Consider the following 27,924-nt stretch of genomic DNA (forward strand, 5'->3'; position numbering starts at 1 on the left):
CAGAGCCCATGTTCTTGGCCTGTCTTCCTCGCTGCTATCAGATTCCGCTCTCAGTGGGTTATTAAGGTCCCTAAGCTGTGAGCCAGGTTGTTCAGACCTACATCAGAAGCAGCCAACAGCCATCCTGTGTGGAACCTGAGTATTTACCCAAGAAAGGCCCCAGGGGAGATCAGGCAGGTGCCTCTCACTACCAAAGACAACTTTAAAAACTGTCTTAGGGACTGGAGAGATAGTACCCTAGCTAGGGCACTTACCTTGCCTGCAGCTGACCCCATTTTTTTCACTAAACTTTGGGTGATGCCCTCTTGGCTGTTCATCTGTAAACAGCTTGTGGAGTAAGGGCCCCGGAGCTGGGGTGAACCATGTAACAGACGCCCTGTTGGGGGGTGTTTTCTAGATGACAGCAGGCGCTGCTCCCAGGTGAAATTGGGCTCTGCCGCCGACTTCCTGCTTGACATCAGCGAGACAGACCTCAGCACGCTGACAGCCAGCATCAAGGCTCCGTCTGGCCGAGACGAGCCCTGTATCCTGAAGAGGCTGCCCAATAACCACATCGGTGAGATCTGCTTGGCTGGAGCTGCGACATCTTGGGTGGGAATTCAGGGACTTCTCAGTTTTGTCCTGGAAATGGGGTCCACAGTGGCGTATGTTGGGAAAACCCATTGTCTCACATGCATGCACCAAGGTCATGCCTGTGTTTTGATGCTGACCCGTGTCCTGAACACTTGGGCTCCTGCAAAGCCAGGACGAAAGTCATCTTCCTTTTCTTCTGAGTGTATTCCCTTTCCATGCCCTCTCTTCATTCCCTTGTCTCACCTCTACAGGCATCTCCTTCATCCCCCGGGAGGTGGGTGAACACCTGGTCAGCATCAAGAAGAACGGCAACCACGTGGCTAACAGCCCCGTCTCCATCATGGTGGTCCAGTCCGAGATTGGGGATGCCCGCAGAGCCAAAGTCTATGGCCGTGGCCTGTCAGAAGGCCGAACTTTTGAGATGTCCGAATTCATTGTGGACACAAGGGATGCAGGTCAGAAGGGGTGGTCTTGGGGCAAAGCTCAGCACTTTCAGGAACTTTTTGTCCAAGTGGCTTCATCTTTGCATCCTACCAGCTCCATTTTCTTTGTGAGCATCCTTCAGGCTGACATGATTCTTCCTGCACTGACATTAGACCTCATGCCCCTTGATGATGTAGTATCTTTGTATTCTCGACATAAACAACAAAGAACCAAAACAGGCTCATGTGGCTCGAGCTCTTCACGCATTGGAGCTCAGAGCCACAACAATCCACAGACCCAGTGTCAGCACCTGTACCCCTGCCATTGGCTGCACTGCCTTGGGTTTCCTGGGCTCGCCCCACACAAAGAATGTTGGGTCAACTGACCAAAGATCATGTTCCACTTTGCAGTGCTTTTGTGGACATGAGACCTCTCCCATTCCCTTCTTGAGATGGTCTGAGGGAGGCTGGCATCCCAGCATCACCTTCCTCTGCCTTGTTAGATGACCCCAAACAGTCACTCTCTCACAGTGTCCGACTGGCCTGAAAATAGATGCATTCTCCTGGGGCAGGGGCTTGGCAAGGTTCTGGTTCTGCTGGGCAGATGATCTCCACGGATTCCCCCTGCTCTTCCACCTCACCTTGAGCTTTTTCCATGCTTGCTCTAGTTGGGTATAGTTTCAGATTCCAAACTCTGGGGCCTGCGGCTAGACCCCAAGTCGGTGCTTGCAGTTCCTGCTCAGTGGGCAGTGTCGTATTCGGCAACTCATGCAGGCTCTATGCCCTCGAGGGCACGAAGGGAATTCCAGGAGAACAGGGTTCTGTGCTCTGCTTCCCTTCCGCGCCCTCCCCCGGGGCTGATAGGCCTTTCCTCTCCCCTGCTGTCTGGAGAGAACCCCCCCTAAGCCCACCTTAGCAGCTGACTTTCCTCCTCTGTGTGGAGCTGCTGTCCAATGGGACTTCTGTGGGACAGGTTATGGCGGCATATCTTTGGCGGTGGAGGGCCCCAGCAAGGTGGACATCCAGACGGAGGACCTGGAAGACGGTACCTGCAAGGTCTCCTACTTCCCCACGGTGCCCGGGGTCTACATCGTCTCTACCAAATTCGCTGACGAGCATGTGCCCGGTAGGCCTGGTTGCCCGCTGCCCTGACCATCTGTTGTCTGGCACTGTGCGATGCCACGTGGGGGTCTCCGGACTGCTCCTGAGGGTCTTCTCGCTTCTTTCAGGGAGCCCATTCACCGTGAAGATCAGCGGGGAGGGAAGAGTTAAGGAGAGCATCACCCGGACCAGCCGGGCCCCGTCTGTCGCCACTGTTGGGAGCATCTGCGACCTGAATCTGAAAATCCCAGGTGAGCACTGGGCAGCAGGCACCACAGCCTGTATCCGCCTGCATGGGTGGGGGGGGGTTGTTTCATCATCTCTTTACAGGTCGAGGAACTGTTTATCTGACACCATTTTCTTCTTCCAACCGAAAATACCTTTATTAGGACCCCTGGGGGAAGGGGCGGACAGACAGGGCTGTAGATTTGGATTTACAATCTGCCTCTGCGAGTTCCCGGGTAGGGCCAGCCTGGTGGTGTCTCGGTGCCAGTCATCTCTCTCACCTGCCACGTCACAGTGAGGGCTGGGTTGGGAGACTAGTGATGATACCAGATAACAACGTGAGACCCACTTTCCCCCTGTGCCCCAGGGAGCCAGCCCTCCCATCGAGGCCACTGTCTGCTGGGATGCCCCCTCCAGGAGCCCGCACTGGGAGAGGGGAGTGGGGGGCCTTCCACCTAGAAGTCAGCCCTTGTCCTACTTTATAGATTTCCCCGGACAGAAACTGGCCGTGTCTTCTGATGGAGTGCAGTGGTGAGGGGGCTGTGGCGGGTGTTTTTCTGACACTGTGGGTCTCCTCTTGGCTAACGAGTCACACCTCTTCTACCTCCTCGGCCTGCTCCGTGGGTTCTTCCTGGACAGATAGATACAGGGTGGGCCACTCAGGTGTGTGGAAAGTGGTGGAACTCAACAAAGGTCATTGCAGAGGGTCCATCCCCCACACACACCCCAGGGAGGGTGTGACTCATGCTGGAGCCAGTGTCAGGGCCCAGGTGCCTCAGCCTCATGAAGGCCCGTGGCTCCGTCTCCTGATTCACAGGTGCTTCTCAGGACTGTGTGCTGGGGACCTTTGCACAACAGAAGGTTCCACTCTCACCAGCCTCTTAAATGCCCGCCTTCCCCAGAGTGGTCTTCATTTTCGCACATTCATTTCCTTCTCTCTTTCCTTATTTTTTGGTTTTGGGCTTATTTCCTGCGGGTTCAGAGGACCTTAAGGGGTTCTAGCTCAGCAGAACCCTCGCCTCCTCATCTGTGCTTCGAGACAGTGCCCTGTATGCTCAGGCTGTTCTCACATTGACAGACACTCAGACGTGGAACTGCTGGACCAATAAATACACATCAGGTGTTTCTCTGGGTCCCTCCCAGCACTGTGCGAGGCATTCCAGGACCTGCACTAAGTTCTGAATCCCTGCTCAGGGGATGAAAGTGAATCTGTCCAGCCTCCCACCATGGCAGCCAGGACTCACGACTGAGGGTTTGTGCTTCTGTTGTCCCTGCCATAAATGGCTCCTAGGAGACAGGCAGCCCCTAGCAACCCAGAACATGTCCCCTAATAAATTTCTGTTCCTACTCTAACTTCTGGGCTGGAGCGATAGCACAGCGGTAGAGCGTTTGCCTTGCACGCAGCCGGCCCAGCCGAGCCGGGTTTGATTCCTCCGCCCCTCTCGGAGAGCCCGGCAAGCTACCAAGAATATCTCGCCCGCAAGGCAAAGCCTGGCAAGCTCCCCGTGACGTATTCGATATGCCAAACACAGTAAGAAAAAAGTCTCACAATGGAGATGTTACTGGGCCCGCTTGAGCAAATCGACAACGGGAGGACAGTGACAGTGACTCTAACTTCTAACTCCCTTTGGAGGAGAATGGGAGCAGCATCTTTCATATTTATCCTTGCCTGTCCCCCAATATTTTGGCCAATAATTGCTTTTTATGTTTTAGGAAAACGTCTTATATTCTCACTTCAACCAATCTGATGGAAGGATATGCTGGTTTCATATCTTTGATGATTTGTGAGATGGTTATTTGCTTTCTAGTACTCAGTTTACAAATTATTCTGCCCCCACCCCCTTTGCCTATTCTCAAGGAACTTGTGACATATGCTCTTATCCTTTCTCTTAAATCTCTCCTGGATTTGTTGGACAGATAGTCAGATAGTACAGGGGGTGGAAGGGGGGGGATGATAAGGCCTTGTGCACAGCTGATCCCAGTTGGATCTCTGGCACTACAGATGTGCCCCAAGCACCACCAGGAATGATCCCTGAGCAGAGAACAGGAGTTAGCCCTGACCACTGGGCTCAGGTGTTGGTTCAAAAATTGTTCATCTCTCCAGGCTCTTGCTTCTTTTCTGTTTTGTTTTGTTTGTTTGGGGGTTATACCCAGCTATACTCAGGGGTAACTCCTGGCTCTGCGCTCAGGAATTCCTCTTGGCAATGCTGGAGGGACTATATGAGATGCTGGAGATGGAACCCGGGTTGTCCGCATGCAAGGCAGATGCCCTGCCCACTGTACTATCGCTCTGACCCCTCTTGGTTCTTTAAAAAAAAAGTTCTGAACGCTGAAGGCAGGGTGGAGGTGGGAGTGTTTGGGCAGGTCATGTTCTACCAATGTAGACCCAGCCCCAGCCTCTCTGGGCTTCTTTGTGACCCTTTCAGATCCATAGTACCAGATGACAGCGTGAGACCCATTCTCCCCCTTTTCTCCTAAATGATTCTCTCTTGTCAGAATGGGGGACCACTCACAGATTCCAGATGTCCTCAGAAGCCAGACGCCAGGAACCTGGCTGGCCCTGTCTTCAGTCTCCCTTCCTTTCTTTGTCTTCAGGCTGAGTCATGAGCTGCTCCATCCAGGTCCCGTGGGGCTGGAGAGTGCAGTTCCACACAGGCCGTAGGTGATGGCACGACCAGGCCACTGGGTGCAGCATGCCTATCTCCACCAGTCAGTGCGAGCATGTCTTTGGCATGGCATGAGCACTTTAGATGGGGCAGACCTGGCCAGCTCCCTGGAGTTGGTGACCCAAGGCATCGCTTTTCTGAAAGCATGACCCTCAAGCTGGGTTTCGCTCAAAGCTTTGCCTCACGCATGATTTTCTTCCTTGGCATTGGGACAGATCTGTGTTCACTATGTTTTCTAAATGTGCTTTGTGTTATTGCCTAAGAGCCAAAGCTTCTTAACAATGAGAAATGATTGCTTCTGGTTTTTCACCCTCACCAGTCTGTGGAAAGGAGCCCCAAGGAAGCATGGCTGGCTAGTGGCCACTTGGCACATTCAGCCTGGAAGCACCGAGGTTGTCAGAGATTTGATTTACCTGCTGTAATTCCACAGCAGTGTCACTGCAAGGACTAACTCAGCTCCCGCCAGGAAGGCCGTCAGAGTCCTCAGTGAGGCGAGAGGTGTCAATGGCACGAGAATGTTCTCTGCACTGGTGGTGTGGGGAGGGACCTGGTCACTGCCTCTGGCCACAGCTGCCCAGAGATTGGAGGCCATGAGGAAGGCCAGTGTTGGCCCGAATGGGAGGAACCGAGTCACAGCCAGGCTGCACCCGCCTTACCCACTGCCGCTTACCCTACCTGTGCCGGTGCACCCTGCACCTTCTCCTCACCACCACTTCCTGCCCCTTTCAGAAATCGACGGCGGTGACATGTCAGCCCAAGTCACCAGTCCCTCTGGCCACGTGACCGATGCGGAAATTGTACCTATGGGGAAGAACTCACACTGTGTCCGCTTTGTGCCCCTGGAAATGGGTGTGCACACAGTCAGCGTCAAGTACCGCGGCCAGCATGTACCCAGCAGCCCCTTCCGGTTCACTGTGGGGCCACTCGGCGAGGGGGGTGCCCATCAGATCCGGGCAGGAGGCCCTGGCCTGGAGAGAGGAGAAGCAGGAGTCCCAGGTAAGGTCCTGGACAAACAACTTGTTTTGCAGGGTGTGAGGGTATGTGGATTGGGGGCACATTCCTTAATGCCACACACATACCAAGATACAGAAATCAACAGTGGTCCAGTAACAAGAATAGATCCACTCGGTGATAGAAAAAGTACTTTGGAGCCGGCAGGCCCTGACTGGAATCCCAGTTTTATTCATATGAATTGTGGAACTTTGGGGAAGTCCCAGAGCCTATGTCATTGCTTATGACATAGGTACTAACTTCAGTTTTAAGAACACAGAAAATTGGTCCATGGTAACTATTAATGATCACGTCGTTCTCCATCTTTGAATCCTTCCTTCGGGACTACTAAGTCCCAGGGAATGAATTCTGCCAGAGTAGGTCTTAGCTTCAAATTTGTATTTGTGCCACATCACTCATTTTATTGGATTTATTTCTTCTTGGGGAACCTGGGGCCATACCTGGCCCTGCTCAGCGGCCCCTAAGGTCCAAGGAATTGAACTCAGACTTCCCACAGGCCAGCCAGGCTGCTCCAGCCCTTGGCAGGTGAATTACTGGAGAAAGGAATCAGGAGCAGCCTGCACCCTCCTGTTCTCAAAGGCCTTGTCCATGTGACAGCTGGTCATCCCAAGGCTGTGGTTCAGTGGTCAGGAACTATTCTCACCTGACATTCAACAGGCTTCTGGCTGAGGATTTCCCTGGGTTCTGTAATGTGGGGCTCCATGTCCTGAGTTTCAGGGGAGCGGTGTGATTTCAGAAGCACCTTGAAAGAGCACACTAGAACTCGACAAAACCAACTGTCACAGGTGGTTGTTGGTGGGAAGATGGACCGGTTGAACTGGAACTTTCTCATCTTGTTCTGATGTGATTTGGGTGTCCTCAGTGGGGGGCAGATTTCCCACCATCTTTGGTCAGGCCCAATGGGGCTTGGGAATGTCTAGCCGCGCCTCTCTCGGGGCTGTGCAGAGTTCAAAGAAGAGAAAAGGCTGGAGAAGGGGGCAGGGTCCCACCAGCTCACTCACTGACCAGGTATTTCTCTGTCTCAGCTGAATTCAGCATCTGGATGCGGGAAGCAGGCGCCGGGGGCCTCTCTATCGCCGTGGAGGGCCCCAGCAAGGCCGAGATTACATTTGATGATCATAAAAATGGATCCTGTGGTGTGTCTTACATTGTCCAGGAGCCTGGTATGTTCTCAAGGGCCAGTTTTCCCTCTTTGTGCCTGGGTAGCTTGTTTGGAATAGAAATTCGTCAAGCTAGCTCAAGTAAATCAGGATGCTGCAGGGCACTTGGAGAGCATTCTAGAAATTAAATTGCAGGAGGCTAGCCAGCCGGCCTCAAAAAGGCAGGAATATTTTTTTTCTCCTTGTTTTTGGTTTTTGGGCTATACCTGGCTTGGTGTTCAGGGGTCACTCCCAGGGGTGGGGATTGAACCTGGGGCTCTTACATGCAAAGCAGTGCTTTGGACTGTCGCCCTAGCTGGGAGCAGGAATTCTTCTCATTTCCCTTCTTTGTTGGCTTCTGTGTTTTGTACTTTTGTTCCTTTCTTCCTTCTCTACACCGGCCAGTCTCTACGCCCACCCTTGGCCAGGGACTGGTATGGCTTCCTCAGATTGGGAGCTTACTCAAACATTTCTTTTCTTCTTCTTTTTTTTTTTTGCTTTTTGGGTCACACCTGGTGATGCTCAGGAATTACTTCTGGCTCTGCACTCAGGAATCACTCCTGGCGGTGCTTGGAGAACCACATGGGATGCTGTGAATCAAACCTGGGTTGGCCGCATGCAAGGCAAATGCCCTACCCTCTGTGTTATCGCTGCTGCAGCCCCAAACATTTCTTTTATTTCTGTTTGTTTTGGGGCACACTCAATGATGGAGAGGGTTACTCCTGACTTGGTGCTCAGGCATCCATGCAGTACCAGGGGGTTGAACCTAGGCCTCCCACCTGCAAAAACCTATATTCCAGCCCTCTGATTCTTCTCCTTAGCCCTTAAACAGGAGGCTATTGACCCCTTGACATCCAATGAGACCTATAGGGACCATTCTCAGGACAGTATTTTGAAGCACATAAAATAAGGTATATTAAAGTGTAAAGGAAACAAGTTGTATTAAAATGTAGTTATCCTGTCCAAATCTGAAAGAAATGATTTTAGCATCGCACTGTGTGAACATTTTCGTTAATATGTTAAATTACCAGATTTTGATGTCAGTTAACTACTTTAATTTTGAAAGTGTTAAGTGTCAATGATATGTCCAGATATAGAAAAAAATATAAAGTGACATACAATATCTGATATTTTTGGTGGTGACAAGTACTTCCAAGTATTTACTATGATTTCTTGTGACCATTTCTAAAGAAAGCAAATGCTACAGTTTCAACTTTAAGTGGAAATTAATGTGTCATAGTTACTGCATTCAACTTTTTTTTAACCTGAATTCTTATGCAGACCCTGGGTGGTAGGTGGAGGGAGGGCCCAAGTTGAGAATATGTCTGTCTTTGCCCAACTGAAAAATCAGGTTGGCCAGTTCCATCCAGGTGAGTGCCCCGAACTGGTCAACCATAAAGGGGGCAGGTCTCATGAAGGCAATTTAGCCTTTAGACTGGAGGGAGGCCACACTCAAGTGTCTGAAATGATGGCATTGCTCCTGTCCTCACAGGTAACTATGAGGTGTCTATCAAGTTCAACGATGAGCACATCCCGGAGAGTCCCTACTTGGTGCCTATCATCGCCCCCTCGGACGACGCCCGCCGCCTCACTGTTATGAGCCTTCAGGTGAGACGCAAGGAAACATCCCTCTGCTTGGCCACAGGCTGACCAGTGCGAGCCCGACTCCTGAGGCCACGTCAATCTTCCCCAAGGCCATGGCTAGGTGCTGCCAGTGGCCGAGTCACTTCCTGCCACAGTCAGCTCCCCGCACACTGGAGAGAGTTGGGGCACGCACAGAGCCAGTCAACAGAACACCTCTGTGTTTATGGACATGTTTGGTTTTTGAACTATTTATTCAGGGGAAACAAAGGAGGCCTGTTAATCATTTATGGATAAGGAAAGCTCTCAAAAGAAAGCAAACAAAAAACTAACAGCCCAGTGATGTTTTTCCCCTGTTCTTACTGGCTTCCGTTACCTCAAGAAAGCGAACTGTGGGTGGGAAGATGGTTCCCAGGGCTGGGCACATGCTTTGCATGTGGGAGGCCCAGGTTCGATCCCCAGCTCCACATAACCCCCCAAGCACTGTTGGCAGCGACCAACCTCTGAGCCATTGTGCCTAAACCCTGATAACCAGGCCAGGAGAAGCCCTGGGTGTCACCTGATGTGACCCCAAAAGAGTCCATTGGGATTTATTTTTTGATGATTTACTTAAGTGAGGTGCCATGTTAAGAACTACCTCAGTGTAACCTCACTAACCCCAACAATAGGGAGATTTGTAAGTTTCTCTTGTCCCCATTTTAAAGATGGAGAATCTGAGGTGCAGAGAACTTACGGCTCCCCGAGGGGCCACGGAGTCCTTGAGGCTCGAGTTCACCTTCCTGTTGCCTCCTTCACCCACTCTGGCATTGTGGAATGTTATGACATAGTGCCACCTATTGGGATGTCAGGAAAGGCTTTTCTTTGTCTTAAAGTAACAACCGTTGGGAACCCATCTGAGTGTTTTCTCTAGGACATCCCAAAACTGGCGGGGCCTCCGATTGAGTCAGCAGTAGGAAGTCAGCATGGAAGCGCATCAGAATCCCCAAATATGACTCCTAGTCCAAAGGGATTCCAACAGCCTCGAGCTTCCCACCCAGTTCTGTTCCTTGTTTTCCCTATGAGATTCTAACCCCTTTCTAACTCCCCTGGGGGAGTCAGTAGAGTGCTCATTGTTCCCAAGTGAGGCAAATTCCAGTCAGGGGCCCGAGATTGACGTGGTCTCCTCCAGAGAGTCCCCGGCACGAACTGGTCGCTGTGTTGCCGATGTTTTTCTTGTGTTTCATTTAAAGGCTCCTTAACAGAAGTTCTTTTGCTGCCGACTTAGCTAAAACCAGTGGAGGGAGATAAACCCAGCCTTTGAGGAGGGCGGCATGCTGCCTTCGTGCATCTGGAAGATTCCTTTCGGATCTTCCGAGGCGTTTATCTCCCTCTGGAGGGTTTAGTGGCAGTCGGGTTCAGGTAATGTACACGGTTCTGGTCCAAAGGAGTTGGCTGGGAGACCTCCTCTCCAGGAGGCTTGAGTGAGAGCCAAGTCAAGAGGCCAGGCTGCGGCCCGCAGTCCTCCAGCACGTCGGCAGCTGGAGGGATTGTGGGTCAGCTTCTCCCCTGTGCCTCCGGGGGTGGTGGTGGAGGGGGGCAAAGTGGGTGGAGGCTGAGTGATATGTAAATTATTTACAGGAGGCCTGCAGGCCAGCATCTGGTGCTGGTTAGCAAAGAGGCCTGTATTGTTCTGTTGTGCTTCTGAGGCTTTTTAGGAAATTGAAGTCGGTTGCATTTCTTGGTGGGATGGGGGAATCCAAAAAACCCTCCGCAATTTCTTATTCCGGCCTCCCTCCCTGCCTGTAACCACGAGGGCAGGGAACCAGGAGAGCGCCCCACACCTTCAGTGTGTCATACTGTAGTCACAAGCTACAGGTGGCCGCGGAGAACTTCAGGGACACTGATTTTTATTTTTTATTTATTTATTTTTTTTCATAAAATAAATCATTGGTTCTTTTATTAAATTATTAAGAATTAGTTACACCTATGCTTATTTTTAGTGAGGACTTAATTTAAAAGATTATATTTCTGTAATTATTTGTATATAACCCATTCCATTTTTTCAATTGAAAACATTTTTTTTTTTAATATTTTATTTCTTTATCGAATCACTGTGGGAAAAGTTACAGAGCTTTCGGGTTTAGGTCTCAGTCATGTAAGTATCAAACACATTTCCCTTTACCAATACTTCTTTTTAACCATGAACCCCAATAGAACCCCACCTCCCACCCCTCCCAATTCCTGTGAGGCAGATGAGTTCTAGTTAATACTCTATCTACTTTGACTAGATACATTGTTTCCATAGAAGATACACAATTATTGCTTAGAGTTTACAACCCCCTCACCCAATCAGATATGCTGAAACAGTGTTGTGAAATGATTTGCTTTCTACAGCTTGGTTTAAGAATAAAATGATGTCGCGCGGCCGCAATAGCGGCCGCGCGGATTTGGATTTCTGCTGTTTCACTTATTAACCCTGGAAGTATTTCTATTAAAAGGTAGATAGTTAAAAGATTGGATTCTGTGCTCTGGAGTCGTGGCCGTGCCGGAGAGCCGCTCGTGGGGAACCAGGAGAGCGCCCCACACCTTCAGTGTGTCATACTGTAGTCACAAGCTACAGGTGGCCGCGGAGAACTTCAGGGACACTGATTTTTAAAATTTTATTTTAGTTGATTGAAATTTACATCTATATCACCACACATAATGGTGAGTGCTCACCAAATTCGGCAGTGCTGTAGCTGGCCACTGAGCTGTGTCCCCCAGGCCAGCAGGCTCAGCGTCACTGGGGAACTTCCTAGAATGATGCGGTCCCAGACCCCATCCCAGACCAACTGCATTTTAATGAGACCCTCGAAGGATTCAATTGCACGTTGAGTATGAGCCCAGCTAGGATAGCGTTAGCATCTGAAGCCTGGCTGTTCGACCAAGTTTCCATGAGAGCAGGCACTTGTAAAATTTTGCGGTTCAGGATTGGCCAATGTTAAAATACCTTTCTTTGGTTTTGATTTGGGGGCCACACCCTGTGGGACTGGATGCCTATTTCTGTCTTGGTACCGGAGGGCCTTGAGGCTCCCCAGGATGGAACCTGGGGCTCCAGGCAGGCACTCCAGCTCCCTGATGTTAAATAGCTGTAGGTCGGTCTATACTTCCGATCCCCCCCAACACTGGATATAGAATGCAAGACAAAGTGTGCAGAGTGAAGCAAACAAGAGAAGTGAAGAGCAAAAGCTGTTGCCATCTGCATGTTCATATTGGACAGCAAGCTGACTTTTTTAGCCTTTTTATGTGTAAATGAGGCCCCCACTGAGGACTTGCCCAATTTGTAGACCAAAAAGCCATTTAATAATGGATCTAGGCAGCATCCCCAGCCTTGCTGATTCTCAGTTGCTATGATCTGCTTCCCAGGCGTGTGGCACTTCACAGGACACAGGGCCTACATGTGGGCCTTTCAGAGTTTATTAAAACGTTTCTCCATTGCGGACCAAAGGGACAGTACCGTGTGTGAGGTGTCTGCCTGATGGTTAACCCGGTTCTATCCCCAGCACCCTATCTGCTTCCCGAAAGCCCTGCCAGTTGTGACCCCTTCAGCACAAAGCCAGGAATAAGTCATGAGCACAGCCAGGTGGGACTTAAAAATCAAAACTAAACCAAGACGACAACAAAAAAGACAAAATAACAGTTCCAAAATTCATAAAATGTTATTTCTGGCATGGATACGCAGCATTGCTAGAGGTTTGGGCCTCCAAAAAGGACACCCTTACTTTTCTTTCTCTCTCTCTATTTTTTTAATGTACTTTATTTTATGGCAAATAATGACAATTTTTTTTTCCGCTTTGTGGGTCACACCCAGCAATGCTCAGGGGTTACTCCTGGCTCTGCACTCAGGAGTTACTCCTGGCGGTGCTTGGGGGACCATATAGGATGCTGGGAATCGAACCCTGGTCGGCCACGTGAAAAGCAAATGCCCCACCCACTGTACTATCTCTCCGTCCCCCACATCCTTGCTTTTCTGATGGGAAGGAAGATAACTAAATATTGGTGCCTGACTAGGCCTTGCCTAGAATGCTGGAGCCACAATTGACCTGACACCTTATTATCTAGTTCTTACCCTGGAGAACCTGGTAGGCTACCAAAAGTATCCCGCCCATTCAGTATGCAGTATGCCAACAACCAGTAACATTGATGGGTCTCATTCTCCTGACCCTGAAAGAGCCTCGAATGTGGCACTTTCTAAAATCCCAGGGCTCGGATGAAGGCGATGTTACTGGTGCCTGCTTGAGGAAATCAATGAACAACAGGTTGACAGTGATAGTGTGGAGGCTCAGGTCTCCAAACCCAGGAATCGGCTCCTCCAGCCCAGACCAAGACCACCTGGGTACACAGCCACACCAACATGTCTCTGCTTTCTCCTTTCTGGTGCTAGAGTCGGGGAAACCCCACCCCCACTCCCATCCCACCCCCACCCGGCTCATCACGTGTTAGGTGGGAAGCATTCCGGGTCTGCTTGTCTGCGAGCTGTCACAGGAACCCCAGATTGGGTTAGAGTGTGTGGTCCTGGGCAGGACCATGAGGGCCATAACCTGTCCGATGTCTTCAATTCCCAGGAATCGGGGTTGAAAGTCAACCAGCCAGCCTCCTTTGCTATAAGGTTGAACGGGGCGAAAGGCAAGATCGATGCCAAAGTGCACAGCCCCTCGGGCGCCGTGGAGGAGTGTCACGTGTCGGAACTGGAGCCAGGTGAGCACTGGGCAGTGGCTGGACCAGCCTCCCGGGGCTTCCCGAACCTGACGGGTGCCGGTCGGTGCCACCAAGGCCACTGAACCCTCAAGTTCCCTCCGCTGTTTCCGGATGTTTACAAATTAGGGGTTACGTATTTGCCAGGGCTTGGGAGATACTTGGGGAGATCAGGTCCCTTTATCTTTTTACAAATCATGCTCTCTTTTCTGTCACTTTCTATTTAATTCACATGCTTTTCATGACAATTTTCTCCCATTTGAACAAAACTTAACAGAGTTTGAAAATTACATGGTGGACCTTTCGTCATGAATAAGTTACATGTCAACCTCACTTTGAGAGAAAAGTCAATCGATGTTCATCTGTAGATATGTTTACTTAGGGCCAGAGAGAAAGTACAAAGCGCAAGGCACTTATCTTGCATACAGCCACCCCGAGTCTGATCTCTGATGTCACAAATGGTCCCTGGACCCTGCCAAGAGTGGCCCCAAAACAAAACAAAAATGGCATTTTCTTATTTGCATAGTTGGGAGTGAACCCAGGGCCTCATGCATACGAAGCATGAGCTCTGCCGCCAGCCACATCCCCAGCCTGTCCACCAGTAACTTCAGAAAGGTGAATGCAATCTGTGAGGGCTTCAGAGCATAAGAGATTCTCGGCTACTGCCTTGGCATATGGAACAACCTGACTTCAGCCACCTTGGAGGTGACTGTTGTGCTGAGGAAGTTTTAGGTGTCAGTGACCTGGCCATTAGTTAAGCGTGAGGAAATTTGATTTCTGTGATTACCAATACCCCGGGAGAATTGAGAACCAAATGGAAGGGAAGAATAGAACTGGAAAGGAAAGAGTTTCCACCTCAGAAAGATCTGAAGGCTTCTCAGAGGAGAGGACATTGAAGGCAATGCCAATACCTAGGAAAAGGTGAATGCCCCATGGCACTGATGCCCACCTTGCCCTGTGGCCACCTGGGGCCCAGCTTCGTATTTAGATATTGCCCGCCCGCTGGGCAGAAAAGGAAGAAACAGCAGAATCTTGAAAGGAGCATATCTGGCAGCAGGCAACTGGGTCAGATCTGGTGTAAGTCCACCGCGGGACCGAGATTGCTTGAGAACCTCTGCTAGATTGCTGTGGTCATGCTGATGCTTCTGATCCGCAAGTGATTTTGCCATTTTGCAAGCAGCAGGGAGGACTGGAGGACAGAAAACCACAATGCCTGGTTGCCAGTGGGCCCTGGGAGTGAAGGAGGAAGTGAATTCAGAAAGGTTCCTTGTAGTTGGGTGGTTCATTAAAGTCATGTTTGAAATTTGCCAGATTAGTAACAGCCAGATAGAAGGTGGGCCGAAGTGTGTCAAGAGCTTGCGAAATCTAATGTTTGGGGAGGTTTCAAGTGTACAACTAGGAATATTGAATCTCTCCAGCTTTGGGACTTGACCAGTGAATACGAGCGTGTCCTGTAGCCCTGTCTGACCCACTATGGGGTCCCATATAGCTGGGAGCCACAGTGAGGTCGCTATTAATTGCCAGTTTAAGAACATCCAACTCAAGCCCACCTCACTCAATAAAGTGGTCTATTACTCCCTTGAAAGGGACCCCCTGACACATAATAAGAACATTCAGAACCTAGGATAGACTTCAGCAACAATTTGATTCAATCATGCAGCTATTCCCACAAGCCTCCAAATATCTCTGTTCTTCCGCATGGTGGGCCTCATTCTAAGACTCCTTCCTCATGGTGGTAAAATGGCTGCAGCAGTACTAGTTTTCCCATCATCACACCATGCCCATGCAGAGACACTTGCTGCCCTGGGCTTTTTTCCCTCAGGAGTTTAAGGTGCTCCTTCCCTAGAAATTCCCAGTAAATTTCCATTTCTGTCTCATGGAACATTGAGCAGATGTGTTCCTCTGAATCATTTCCTATACCCAAATGCCATGCACAAATTGACCTAATGCATGGGAAACGATGACCTTACTGACCCCTGGGGTGGAATCAGAGCCCCCAGAGCACATTGGCTATAAGAGAGCAGGGGTACTTCCCAGCTGGGGCTTCAGGGAAGTGCAGTGTTACAGGGAATGGAGGCAGGGGTGCGGAGAGACAGTACAGGAGGTAGGGTACTTGCCTTGCATGCTGTTGTAGCAACTGCAACCATAATTGAATCCCTGGCACCACACGTGGTCCCCTGAGCTCCACCAGCAGTCACTCCTGAGCGTTACCTGGTGTGACCCAGTACCCTCCCGCCTCCAAAAGACAGTAAACATAAAGGGTATGGGAAACAGTGCCATGTGGACATTCGCCTCTTAGGGAAAGTCCTGGAGGAGGCAGAGGAGAAGGGTTTGGATGGAACTAGAGAACAAAAATTCCAAAGGGGATAACGGCCACCCAGGGCTGGGAAGAGGCTGGGACTGGAGAGGCAGAGAACAGGCTGTGTGTCCGGGAGGACTGGGCTGCTGGCGCGCAAAGAGGTGTCCATTTTCATTCTGATCATCTCATACAGCATCACATGCTGTATGCAGACCAGGGTGTAATGCCCAGCCTCCCTGTGGGACATTTGCTAGCCTGGGGTTTCATTAGGAGTGTTAGTGCCCGCTGACCCGCTGAAACTCTCAGAGAAAGAAACTTCACAGATACATTTTTCAAAAAGGAAAAGTTCTTCGGAGACAGGCCCTCAAGGATCAAACAGGGAATTTGAGATTTACCCCCGAGGGCTGACTAGGGACCCCACAACAGACCTATCTGGTTTTAATGTCCCCACTGGGTACAGGTGTCCAGCAGAACCTTGTCTCACTGGGGATTTGGAATTGCCGCGCGACGGTCACCTGTCTCATCGCATGCCTCTGATTGCTCCCTTAGATAAGTATGCCATCCGCTTCATCCCTCATGAGAATGGTGTGCACACCATCGACGTCAAGTTCAACGGGAGCCACGTGGTTGGAAGCCCCTTCAAAGTGCGCGTGGGAGAGCCCGGACAGGCCGGGAACCCGGCCCTGGTGTCTGCCTATGGCCCGGGGCTCGAGGGAGGCACCACAGGTAACCCAGCACTACTCCTGCGTCGCGTCCTTTGCTGAGCCAACTCTGGGCTCGGCTCCAAGACCTGGTCCAGGGATGCTGCAGCCACGCCCCGTGGTGGCCACGCCCCCTGCAGCGCTGATCTGGAGGTGTTGGGATGGATGCAGAAGGCAGGAGGGCTTGGCAACGCGTTCCCACGCCTCGTTCCTGTGCTGTCTGCTCAGGGGGCGGCATACTGACAATCTCTGTGTCTGCTCGAAATTCACGATGTGTCGATGGGTCCCCTCGCCCCTTTCTGGCCTCCCAGGAACACATTGAGCTCACCATGACCCACCTCTTTCTTCTTGTCTTTGGTCCGATTGGAGGAGGGAGGGGCGGGGCACAGAAGCATTGGGGGCTCATTAGTGTTTGACGCAAATGGGATATGTATGATTGGGAAAAGCGTGAGTTACCACGAGGTCTTGCTTTTGCTCCTTCCCTCTACACGGGCCCAGGGACACAGCCCGAGGTCAGGGGTCCTTTCCTCCGCGGTTCTTTCCCCCGCTCTCTCCCTCTCTCACTCTCCTTCTTCCTGGGTCATTTGGTGATTTCCTGGGTCATGCGGTTAGCTCCTTGGAAGGTAGAGAGAGATTTTTTTTCCACAGAAACGATTTTAGCAGGATTAGAACAATAGAACAGCATGTAGGGTGTTTGTCTTGCATGCAGCTAACACCAGGTTCAATTTCTGGCCCCCCACATGGTTCCCCCAAGCCTCCCAGGAATGACCCTTGAGTGCAGAGCCAGGAGTAAACCCTGAGCATCCCTGGGTGTTGTCCCCAAACCAAATACTACTACTAATAATTTTAACATGCCTAGTGCTGTACGAGTTGCTTTTCTCATCTGAAATCACAAGATCTTCCTAGGTCAGGTCGCACAGTCCCTCCCCACCTCAGCAGCTACATGCAGGTGGGCACTGGGTGGTGCCCCTTGTCGCCATCTCTGGGGAGTGCCAAGGCAATGAACTTGCCCACTTACTGCAAAGGAGGCTGGAACCTTGGCCTCCTGGGTGGTATCTGTGGTAGGGTGACACTCAGCTCTCCAGGCTACCACAGGACAGCATCTCAAGCCCCCGTCCCTTACCTCTCAACTACCTGGCACCCGCCTTGGGAAACAAGTGTCCGGTGTGGCCAGGGGGCCGTGCCCAGGTGCAGGGGTGACTGACATGTTGGCTTGTTGCCCCAGACTCTGGCCCAAGCAGTGGCCTTGGCCAAACCACACGCAGGCGGTGTGTGTGCTGCCAGCAGCCCCAGGCCCATTCAGCTCCACACTGATCTCTGGGCCAGGAGCTGGCCCTTTGGAACGGTCCAGGAGCTGGCCCTTTGGAACAGGCCTGGGAGGGTCTCACTCTGGACAGTGCCCACTGTACGGGGCAGAGAGTGAAGCATGGGTTGCACCGCCCCAACCTGGCACAGTTGAATCAGCCCAGGGTTACCATACCCGAACCTGTGCCCCTTTACGTCTGACTTGGGCTTTCTGCCAAAGTGGCTGGCTCAGCCCCAGGCAGGGGCGGCATCCCTGGTCCCCTTTGTGAAGTATCTTCAACGGGGAACACTGTTCGCCAATATCCTCCTCCTCCCCCTCCCCCAACACCCTCCCCACCCTCTCCTGAGTCTAGGTGGCCGCACCTGCTCTGAACCCCCAGCAAGTCACCCATTGTCCAGGGCCCGGAATTCCTCTGGCCCCGGGGCCCACAGCAGGACTCAGTCCAGGCTCCACAGAGCCCCTGGGGTCCCGGGGTTGCTGCCAGCCGCTGCCTCGCCCTCCTGCTGGGTCCATGCGCGCAGGACCTCTTCCTGATTCCTCCGGCTGTCCTCTCGGGTTCTCAGGAGCTTGGGTTTCAGACTGATGCTGAACGGAGGAGCTGGTCCCACAGGGAGCAGCCAGGAGAGCGCCACAGAGCGCGCCTGTTTCCAGCCCTGAGTAAATACTCCTCCTGCGAGGCAAGGTGGCGTGTTTTTCTAGTCCGCCTACTCCCGGGCCTTTGCCCGGCCCATCCTGAGGTGACACCGCTGCAGTGTGCGGGGAATGAAAAGGTGCCTGTCCTGGCTGCTGGGGGGCCTGGCACCCGGGCCTCTCCCACCGCCTCCGTCCCCGTGTTTTCATGGCTGGGCTGCTTGTACCTCTTGGCCAGAGCTTTAAATGGCCCATTCTGCAGGTTTGCGGGCAGGGGAATGTGGAGAATTTGGGGTGGAGCACTGCTGTAGGGAGGCTGAAAGGTCGGGAGTGAGAAGCAGGGGAGTCCCAAGCTCACCGCCGAGAGAGCCCCCAGACCTCCCTCTGCCCTTGTGTCCCTGGTAACGGGGCCAGTGAGGTCGCATGAATCGTACATGAGCCTCCTCGGACTGCAGCTGTGCCCTGGGTGCAGCTGGGAAGTCCTGCATGGGGAGACCCTCGCCCCCAGGCTGGGCACAGCTTCTGCCCAAACCGGGGCTCTGGCTGCAGCTCCTCCGACCCTGCCCGACCCCAGCGCTGTGATGTAGCAGGGGGTGTCGCACCTCACTGGGCCTCTCATTTCCTCTCCCCCAGATGGGGCTAACATGGGACACCCCCTCCCAGATGGGTGCCCCCAGGCTCCTCTTGCCCCGGAATTTATTGCTCCCCTTTTCCTGCGCCCTCTCCAGGGGAATCGAGGCTCCTCTCAGCTGCAGTCGGGCCTTCCCAGCTGCAGTTTCAAAACATCTTTTCTTTGCGAGTGACCTCGGCGCGACCCCTGAGCACCATCGGGTGTGTCCCCCGCAAGCCCAACCAAGGACAGCATCATCAACAACATCTTTTCTTATCGTTGCCTCTCAGCTACTTCCTAGAAATGCGGCCTGGTTGCTGGCCACGCCCCCTCCTCCAGCATCATTTCCCCCCCCCCCAGAACCCCCCCTTCCCCAGCTGCTGTTCTGTGAGGGGGTACTGGGCTGCACGGTTACATAGGAGGCTGAGAGAGTGGGGGGCCTGGTCAGGAGACCCAAGAGCTGCCCGAAACAGCTGGGTTGTGTTGGGGGTTGCACAAGAGCAGCTCCTTTGTTTTATTGATAACCAGGACAATCATTCTTTCACTGGCCTGGGAGCTATAATTAACCCAAAATAGTTCCCAGCTGGCTCCACTTCCAGCCTTGGAAAAGCACAGCCCTCCGTGGGATGCTACGCCAGGGGTGTCCCCTAGAGGGCGCTGGAGCGGGCGTGCCGCTGGGGCCTGGGCACTCACGTGGGCTCAGCCACCTCCTCTCGTCCCCTGCAAAGGGGCCTGGTGAGCAGGAATGCCACCTGCCCAGCTCTCTTGCCCCAAAGCAGGAGCCCTCGGGGGCGGGGAAAGAGGTAGCACGTGTCAGGACTGCTGTGAAGACGTTCAGGGCCAACCCCATCAGCGCTGAAGAAGCCTCCCTGAGCTCAGTTAAACAGGACTCCCCAAACAATGCTCGGCTTGGGCTCATAAGTGGTGCCCCAGGCACAGGGAGCAGGTGCTGTTTCATGTTGGGAGCTGCTTGTTGGGGTTCACGACTGTGCTGGGAGGGGTGTCCTGGGGAGGAAGGAGGAGACTCTCCTTGGCTTCCCCAGGTCCCCCAGGAGAGAAGGGAAAGGACAGGTGAGAGGGGCCCTCCCCACTGCCGCCCCCGCCCGAGGCTGGCCCTGTCGCCAAAGCAGCACTTCAGAGCTTCTTGCTTGGGGCCACAGCTCAGGCCCCAAGGGACAGCAGGGCAGCCAGGCGGTTGGTGCTCTTGGAGAAACACCAGCCACACCCCTGCTTGGGCCTGGATCTCTCCGTGCCCAGAGTCTGAGCTGGCACCGTGGTCCCCCTCCATCACAGTGACCCCCACTCCAGAAGGGAATCTGCCAGTGCCTCCCTCACTGGAAAAGTGCCCCCAGCCCCACACACACCCCTCGTGGCTCCAAACCGCTCATGTGGCATCTCCTCTTCTCCCTCCTAGGCGTCCAGTCTGAGTTTTTCATCAACACCAACCGAGCAGGGACTGGCACATTATCTGTCACCATCGAAGGCCCATCCAAGGTGAAAATGGATTGCCAGGAAGTCCCCGAAGGATACAAAGTCATGTACACCCCCCTGGCACCTGGAAACTACCAGATTGCTGTCAAATACGGGGGGCCCACCCACGTTGCAGGCAGTCCCTTCAAGGCCAAGGTGACAGGTACTGACAAAGCACCTATTGAGTTTTTCTCCCCTCTCCCCCCTCCCTCGGGGCCGGACTTGTCTGATGAGCAATAGCACAGGTCCATGGGAGACACTTCCAGTGATGGCAGAAAGGTCGCTATATTTTGAATCTTGAATCTAAAGTAGTAGTGGATCGTTTGGGGACTGAAGCAGTAGTATAGTGGGCAGAACGCTTACCTTGCATGTAGCTGACCCAAGTTTCCCTGGCACCTCATATTGTCCTCAGAGCCCACCACCGGGAGGGAGGGAGGGAGGGAAGGAGGGAGAGAGGGAGGGCCAGAATAAAAGTACAGCAGGTAAGGCACTTACATTGCATGCAGCTGACCCAGGTTCAATACCCAACATCCCATATGGTCCCCTGAACCTGCCAGGAGTGATCTCTGAGCACAGAATTTAGGGGTATGCCCTGAGCACTGCCAGGTGTGTCGGAGAGCCCGGCAAGCTACCGAGAGTATTCAGTATGCCAGACACAGTAACAACAAAGTCTCCAATGGAGACGTTACTGGGCCCGCTCGAGCAAATCGACGATCAACGGGAGGGCCTGACCCAAAAACAACCAAAAAAAAAAAGAAAGAGTGGAGAGAGAGGGAGAGGGAGAGGGAGAGGGACAGAGAGCGAGAGCACAAAGAAAGAAAGAATTATGTCCAAGGGGAGTAAGTGCATGTTCCAAACTTGTGGGAATGCAGTTGAGAAAGTCAGTTTCTGTAGCTCACCACAAGGGAAAAAAAAAATGGTTCTATAGTTGCCTAGGTCAGGGCCTGAAAAATTCCCCCATTTCTAATCTCCACTTTTAAATTAATCAAAGACTGTGTTCAGTTTATCAAACTGTGCCTTGAGAACACTGGGGGAAACGCCAAACAGTCAAAACCACCTCCGCCCTCCATCCTGGCCCCATTGTCTAGGAGCGTGTGTTGAGAATGTCCACACCGGTCAGACAGTCTTTCAGGGAGAAGGAAAGGTGTGAGGCGACAGGGGCAGTGGCTGTGTGGAAGGGATGGTGTCTCTCTTAGCCAAGGCCAGACTCATCCACTTGCTTGGACAGTGGGATCTCGGTAGTGGGGGACGGAGGTGGGGGGGGGGGGTGAGACAGGAAGTGATGTATTCACTTCCAGGCATGGCAACAAAGGGTGGGGGCAGGGGGAGTGTGGTGGCTTTCTGTTCCAGGTATTGGGGTACAGAGGCACTGCCAGGCTTCAGCCTGATACATAATCCCTTCTGACTGGTATCTGCTTCCCCGACTCTGTTCAGCCAACTCACGCCCTGCCCCCATCTCTGTGTTCCAGGCCAGCATCTGGTGAACTCCGCCTCCTCCAAGGAGACCTCGTACATCTTGGTAGAGTCAGTGACCAGGTCCTCCACAGAGACCTGCTACAGCGCCATCCCCAAGGCTTCCTCGGATGCCAGCAAGGTCACCTCCAAGGGGGCAGGGCTGTCAAAGGCCTTTGTGGGCCAGAAGAGCTCCTTCCTGGTGGACTGCAGCAAAGCTGGTAGGTGCCGGCGTGGGTGCGAGTGTGGGCCAGGGGGGTCGGGAGCGTGGGGCAGCCTGCACCCTGCCTGACCCTTGTGCTCCCTGCTCTGGCAGGAAGTCCAGCTGTTGGCAAGCAACTGGCGTCATGACCCTCCTGCCCTTCACATTTGACATTTATTTTCCTTTCTTTGCCCTCTTGGTTCTTTCAAAGGGCCTCCAGGTCAATGCAAACGTGACTTCCTCCCCGGTACAGATTCCTTCCTTCCTCTCTTGCTTCCTTCCTTGCCTCTCGCCCAAAGCATCTGAGTCACTGGACCCTGGAAAAGTTACTAAATCTCTTTCCAAAGCCAGTTCCCTCTTTCACAACGGGGTCACGATAACAGACCATTCCTTAAAGTTCTCACGAGAACGAATGAGAACTGAAGTATAGCACTGACCAGCCTTCAGCTGCGCTGGGGACCATATACTCAGTGGTGCAGACCCATAGGGTGCATCGCCCAGTGCTGACAGGGTGGTGCAGGCGAGGAGAGGGGTGTGCTGTGACCTAGAGGTCAGCCAGCTAGAAGAGGGAGGCAAGGCAGGGATCTGAACCCATACCATGAGTCTCGTGCCGCTTTCTCCCAACTCTTGAAGCTTCCAGCCACATCAGCGACCGTTGGCAGGCAGCGGTGGGGTCATCAGCTCTGGCTCCCACATCCCCTCCTGTCCCTCTGCTGCCCACCGGTCAGTCTCATTGCATCATCTCGCTCTGCTCCCAGGTTCCAACATGCTGCTGATTGGGGTCCACGGGCCCACCACCCCCTGCGAAGAGGTCTCCATGAAGCACGTGGGCAACCAGCAGTACAACGTCACGTACGTCGTCAAGGAGAAGGGCGATTACCTGCTGGCTGTGAAGTGGGGCGAGGAACACATCCCCGGCAGCCCCTTCCGCGTCACGGTGCCTTAAGCTGGCTCCCGTCACATCCTGGGCAGAGTCCTGGCGGTTGCTCTGGTCGCTAATTGTAAACTTGTTTTATACAAAAATCCTCCAGTCTGCTTGTGGGTCTGAAACCCCATCCCGAAACCACGGCTGTTCTCCGGGGCTCCAGAAGGCAGGCCCGGACCTGACTCTTTGGGGGCGTGCTGAGGCCTCTTCTGAAACGCCACCCCTCCGGGAGCTGGAAGAACCCTGGCACATCTCGTTCACGGCAGAACTCTTGGTGGCACAGACCAGCTTGTGCAAACGGAGCAAGAACGGGGGCAAAGCTGACGTTTTCCAAAATGAATCTGGCTAGTAGATTTATGCGGCCACCCGGACGAGGCTGAGGAGGGGTGGGGAGGCCGCCCCATCAGCCGGCTTGTCCTGTAGAAGGGCAGATGGCTCAGAACCAGCTTCCTCTGCTGTGCCCCAGTGGAGGAAGAACAGCCGTGACGTGGACCCCGCCAGTTTTAACGCCATGCTTTTCCCCACACAGCCTACCCTTCTCCCGACCTTGTTACCTCCAGGTTCCCAGAGCCCCTTCAGCTGGTTTCCTTTGAAAGTCCCTTCCTGGGGTCCTCCTGGCAGCCATGGCTTCACTCCTTTTTGTAAAATGGTTTCAGTCAGAGGAAGCTCAGCCACACTCCCCAGGCGTCCGTTGGTTTAACCACCACTTGCCCTGTTTTTAACCCACCTGCACTCTGTCAGCCCCATACCTCTCACCTGCCTGTGGAAAGTGGCCATAGGTGACCACCCTCGTGAGCCCATCAGCCCCTCTGGCATCCTGCACCACCCAATCAGCCTCCAGGGCTGCTTTTTCCTGGGAAATATTTGTCGATAAGAAAGAATGAAATTAGTCCCTGCCACCTCGGCCTGCAAAGAATAAGGGAGCTGGAGGGGGGAGTAGGGGAGGAAGGGCACGTCAGATACAGGGCGAACCGGGCTGCATCGCGAGCAGGGGACAAGTGTCTGGCCCTGACCTCACGTCCTCGAGGCTGTTTGGATGCACCCTGGACAGGCATGGCCTCCGCACATTCTCTGCACCTTCCCATGGATCTCACCGGCACAGGCCACGTAGCAGACCATACAGGTTGCTGCGGAAGGGGCCTCTGGGGGGAGGACGGGGAGCAGGTGAGTGGTGTTCACCAGGGGATAGCGACTGGGGGTGGAGTATGGACGAGAGCCCGCTTGTCAGAAACTGGAGCAGCCGGAAACCTGGCGAGAGAAGGACCACAAGCCTCATCACTCGGAACAGGGAAGCACAACTGGAATCCAATGCCAAGTGTAAATTGTATCTTATAACTTATTAAACACGATGTTTGCTCCTTTATGCCCCCCTGCTGTTCTTGGGCGTTGCCGGTTTTGAATAGAAGGTGTGAGTCTGGGCCAGAAGGAGGCAGGTGAGCTGCAGACAGCAAGCCGGGCCTCTTCATCTGGGTCAGCCTCGCTTCTCCAGGAGCCTCAGTGGAAGTTTATCAGCAGCAGAGGCCAGGCAGACCAGGCTGGAGAGTGAGGGGTGGCGGGAAGGAAGCCTCTCGGCTCCCAGGAACCAAGGCAGTTCCAGAGAGGTTTGCTCCAGCTTGAATTGGTGCAGAGTTCTGGATGCACCAGCAGGGTCAAGACTGCAGCCCAGCAATAAAGATCAGAGGATGGTGGGACGTGCTTGGTGTGGGTGAGGCCCGTGTTCTCTCCCTGGCACTACCCGGGGTGCCCTGAGCATGGCCAGGAGTGATCCCTGAGCCAGGAGAAGTCTGCACATAGCATCGCTGGTACGGGGAGGAGGAGTAGAGGACGCAAGCAAGCCTGCCGGACTGGTTGTGCTGGGGAGGCGGCTTAATAGCCCGGACTTTGACATCATGTTCTTTAGGGCTTCCACACTGGCCAGGTCACTGACTGGGAGGCCTTGGGGAGTTGCTTCATTTCTCAGCGTGCCCCCTGGGGGGTTGGGGGGGGGACTGGATGCACCGTTCCCAGCCTCTGCTCCCTAGGACCAAGCCCCAGGTTAGCCCTGCGGCTGTACACCCTCCCACCAACCTCCCACACCCCTCTATCCCTTCCACCACCCATCCCCGCTCCAGTCAGACTCCCCTCCTCAGGGCGAAATCCACACACCTCTACCAAAGGCTGAAGCCACCACAAGGCAGCTCCCTCTGCACCTGGGCCGCTGCTATGGGAACCAGCTGTTGTTTGTGCAAACACCTTGGCAACTTTGAAACTTGACCCTGTACGGGCCAGGTGCCAGCCCTTGCCGATTTGCACTGGTTCATGCTGCCCGTTTCCTGCTGGGTCTGGCTGGGCCGTTGCTCCTTCCTGAGTGGCTGGTGTAGGGCAAACCACAGCTGCCCCACGGACATCCACCCTGAAAGGCCCTGTCCCCTGCAAGCCATGCCTCTCCTGCCTCCGGTTTCCTCTGCAGCCGAGAGAAGAAAACGTTCTGTTAACTTGTCTCTGTTCCTAAGACCCTCCGGAGCACTGGGGTCTTCCAACACATATCCAAGTCTTAGGGCTTAAAAGGGAAATCACCATTGGATTAGAAGAGACAGGCACGTGGGGATTTGATTTCCCTTGGGAGCTGAGTAACCTTCAGAATGGGCAGAGTAAAGGTTAATGGCAAAACACCCACTCCTTGTCAACCTCCACCCTGGTAAGCGTTTTTAAATGGGACTAGAGCTGGGAATTTAAGAACCCTTTGGCATGAGCGCCCCCTGCTGGAAGCAGGGGGAAAAGCAGCGAAAGAGGGTGAAGCTCTGGAATGACACTCTTCCACTCATGAACATTCTCCCCCAGAAACATGTCTTATTTAGCTCATTTTTGTCCCCTCTTCACCAAACCAAATCACGACTCAGAGAGAGAGGGGAAATGTCACATCAGGGCAAGGCTGGGCTCCATTTTCCCCTCTGGCTTTGGCGTAAGGATGCTGCCCGAGCACGTGGTAGGAGGGATCTTGTCCACAATGGGATCCTTTTTGCTTTGTGATAAGGCTTTTGTCTGGGTCGGCTGAGCCCACAGAGGTCAGTTCATGTGCCAAGAATTTGGGGCGACCCACCCTTTCTCTCTTAAGAGTTCTTGCAGGCAGGCAGGCGGGCGGTGGGAACTCCCCAGGACTGGCCTGTGGCCAGCGTCCAAGGGTGTTGCACATTTGTGATTGGCTTATCTCCCCAGGACAAAGCTCAAAGAGGAAAGAGACTGGGAGCTATTTCTAGCCCACTCACTCGGCTCGGACTGCCGGCTCCCCAAGGTACCAGGCTGCCTCTCCCTGTTGGCAGGGACACCGCTAAGGCCAAGCTTCTGCAGAACCCTGGGTGGGTGACACAGAGGAGAATAAAACCTTGGCAGAGGGCCTCACTTCAGCCCCGATAAAGACCACCTGCACAGAACCACTGAGTGGGCAAGGCAGGCCTTGGAGGAACCTGGCTGAGGCTGTGTGGGGGTCGCATGTGTGATCACAGGAGCTGTGAGCCGGGCCCGGATATATGTTAAGGATGTCTGGTGCCTGGGCCTATCTGGAAGGCAGGGGAACCTGCCCAGCCCCATCCCGAGAAATATGGGATGCTGGGAATTGAACCTGGGTTGGCCACGTGCAAGGCAAATGCCTACCCGCTGTGCTATTGCTCCAGCCCCAAATCACAGAGATTTCTACTGGGAGATCAATCTAGGGACAATTTGATGACCTGGCAGTTTGTGCTCAAAACTATTGGATTTCAATGCAAAAATCTAAGTAAGAAAAGGGCCATCACAAGAGCATATTTATTTTTAAATTACAATAGATCTAGCGAGGCCACCCCTGGGGTGCTTGGGAAACCCGGGTCACCCAGCAGTCACACTGGCCCTCACAGCAGGGGCCTTGCTCTACCCTGAAAGCCTGGTGTGGGGGTGTAGGGCTGGGATCCAGCTCAGGGCCTTGTGCATGGCAAAGTGTGAGCTCTAGCCGTTGAGTTATCTCTCCAGCCGCAGAAATACAAAATAAACACACAAATTGAAGAAAACATGATCAAAGAAAAGGAAAAGATAAAAGCCGATAGACTTACTGTTGGGAGGTACTGAATATCAAATCCTGTCGTTTTTACAGGTGCGCTTATCAGGGAGCAAGGAACTGAGATAAATTACTTGCCTGATATCACACAGGTTGTAATGGTCGATAAAGCTGTATGAGAGCCCCAGAAACCAGAATTAGGAAGGGGACCATAAACACCATCCCCTGGGCAGTGCAGACACAGGGAACAGATGGAGGCAGCTTTGGGAGGTTGTCTTGGATCCTTGGAGGGCAGCACTCTGGGGGCACCTCTCTCCACCCTCCCACCTCCTGGCGAGGTCGGGGGGGAGGGGGTTGTCTGACTGGCAGCAGAGCCCCCATTGAACCCCTCCAGCCCTGTCGGGACCATCACGTGGCCACCAGAGGCGCCAGGCGGTAGTCACCGCGGCGACCGCTAGAGGTCGCCTTGATGACGCGAACGGCAGCGCCCAGAGAGGGGCCCCCGCGGTGGCTGGGACCCGCCTCTGCCATGTATCCGCTCCCTGGCTCGCTGGACGCCGGACTTGCAGGTCCATATGGTGTTGGGCGTCGTTCCGCAGCAGGGAGACTTTTTGGAATATTCAGACGTCCTGCCTCGGACCGTTTGACCCCAGGCTTCCCACCCCTGACTCCACATGCCCAGCATTCTTCCCTCCACTCCCCACATCGGTCTAGTTGCAACCCACCGGATGAGAAGGGTTGCAACCGGATGTTTTCTGAGCACCTATGTGCCAGGCAATCCCTCCAGAGATGCATATACAAAGTGGTTTCTGCGAGACAGGTCGCTATTAGGTTCACTTGCAACTTCTAGCACGTAGAAGGTTCTAGATACAAAAAGAATGAGTGGTGGGGG

General features: G+C 53.4%; 1 protein-coding gene across 6 annotated transcripts in view; it reads left to right on the plus strand.

The window, feature by feature from the left end:
• Positions 1-24,387, plus strand: part of FLNB (filamin B) — a 148,268-nt gene extending 123,881 nt beyond the window's left edge. For all 6 annotated transcript variants that reach the window (XM_056128970.1, XM_056128971.1, XM_056128972.1 and 3 more), the window contains 12 exons: positions 398-556; positions 825-1,028; positions 1,969-2,121; positions 2,225-2,347; positions 5,717-5,983; positions 7,024-7,161; positions 8,630-8,745; positions 13,302-13,434; positions 16,280-16,456; positions 20,392-20,610; positions 21,917-22,120; positions 22,860-24,387. In XM_056128970.1, the coding sequence (XP_055984945.1) occupies positions 398-556; positions 825-1,028; positions 1,969-2,121; positions 2,225-2,347; positions 5,717-5,983; positions 7,024-7,161; positions 8,630-8,745; positions 13,302-13,434; positions 16,280-16,456; positions 20,392-20,610; positions 21,917-22,120; positions 22,860-23,047 (2,081 nt within the window). In that variant the 3' untranslated portion in view covers positions 23,048-24,387. The remainder of the gene's footprint in view (positions 1-397; positions 557-824; positions 1,029-1,968; positions 2,122-2,224; positions 2,348-5,716; positions 5,984-7,023; positions 7,162-8,629; positions 8,746-13,301; positions 13,435-16,279; positions 16,457-20,391; positions 20,611-21,916; positions 22,121-22,859) is intronic.
• The last annotated feature ends 3,537 nt before the right edge of the window (positions 24,388-27,924 follow it).

This window comes from Sorex fumeus, unplaced genomic scaffold, assembly GCF_029834395.1.
Source record: "Sorex fumeus unplaced genomic scaffold, SorFum_2.1 ptg000072l, whole genome shotgun sequence".
NCBI lineage: Eukaryota > Metazoa > Chordata > Mammalia > Eulipotyphla > Soricidae > Sorex > Sorex fumeus.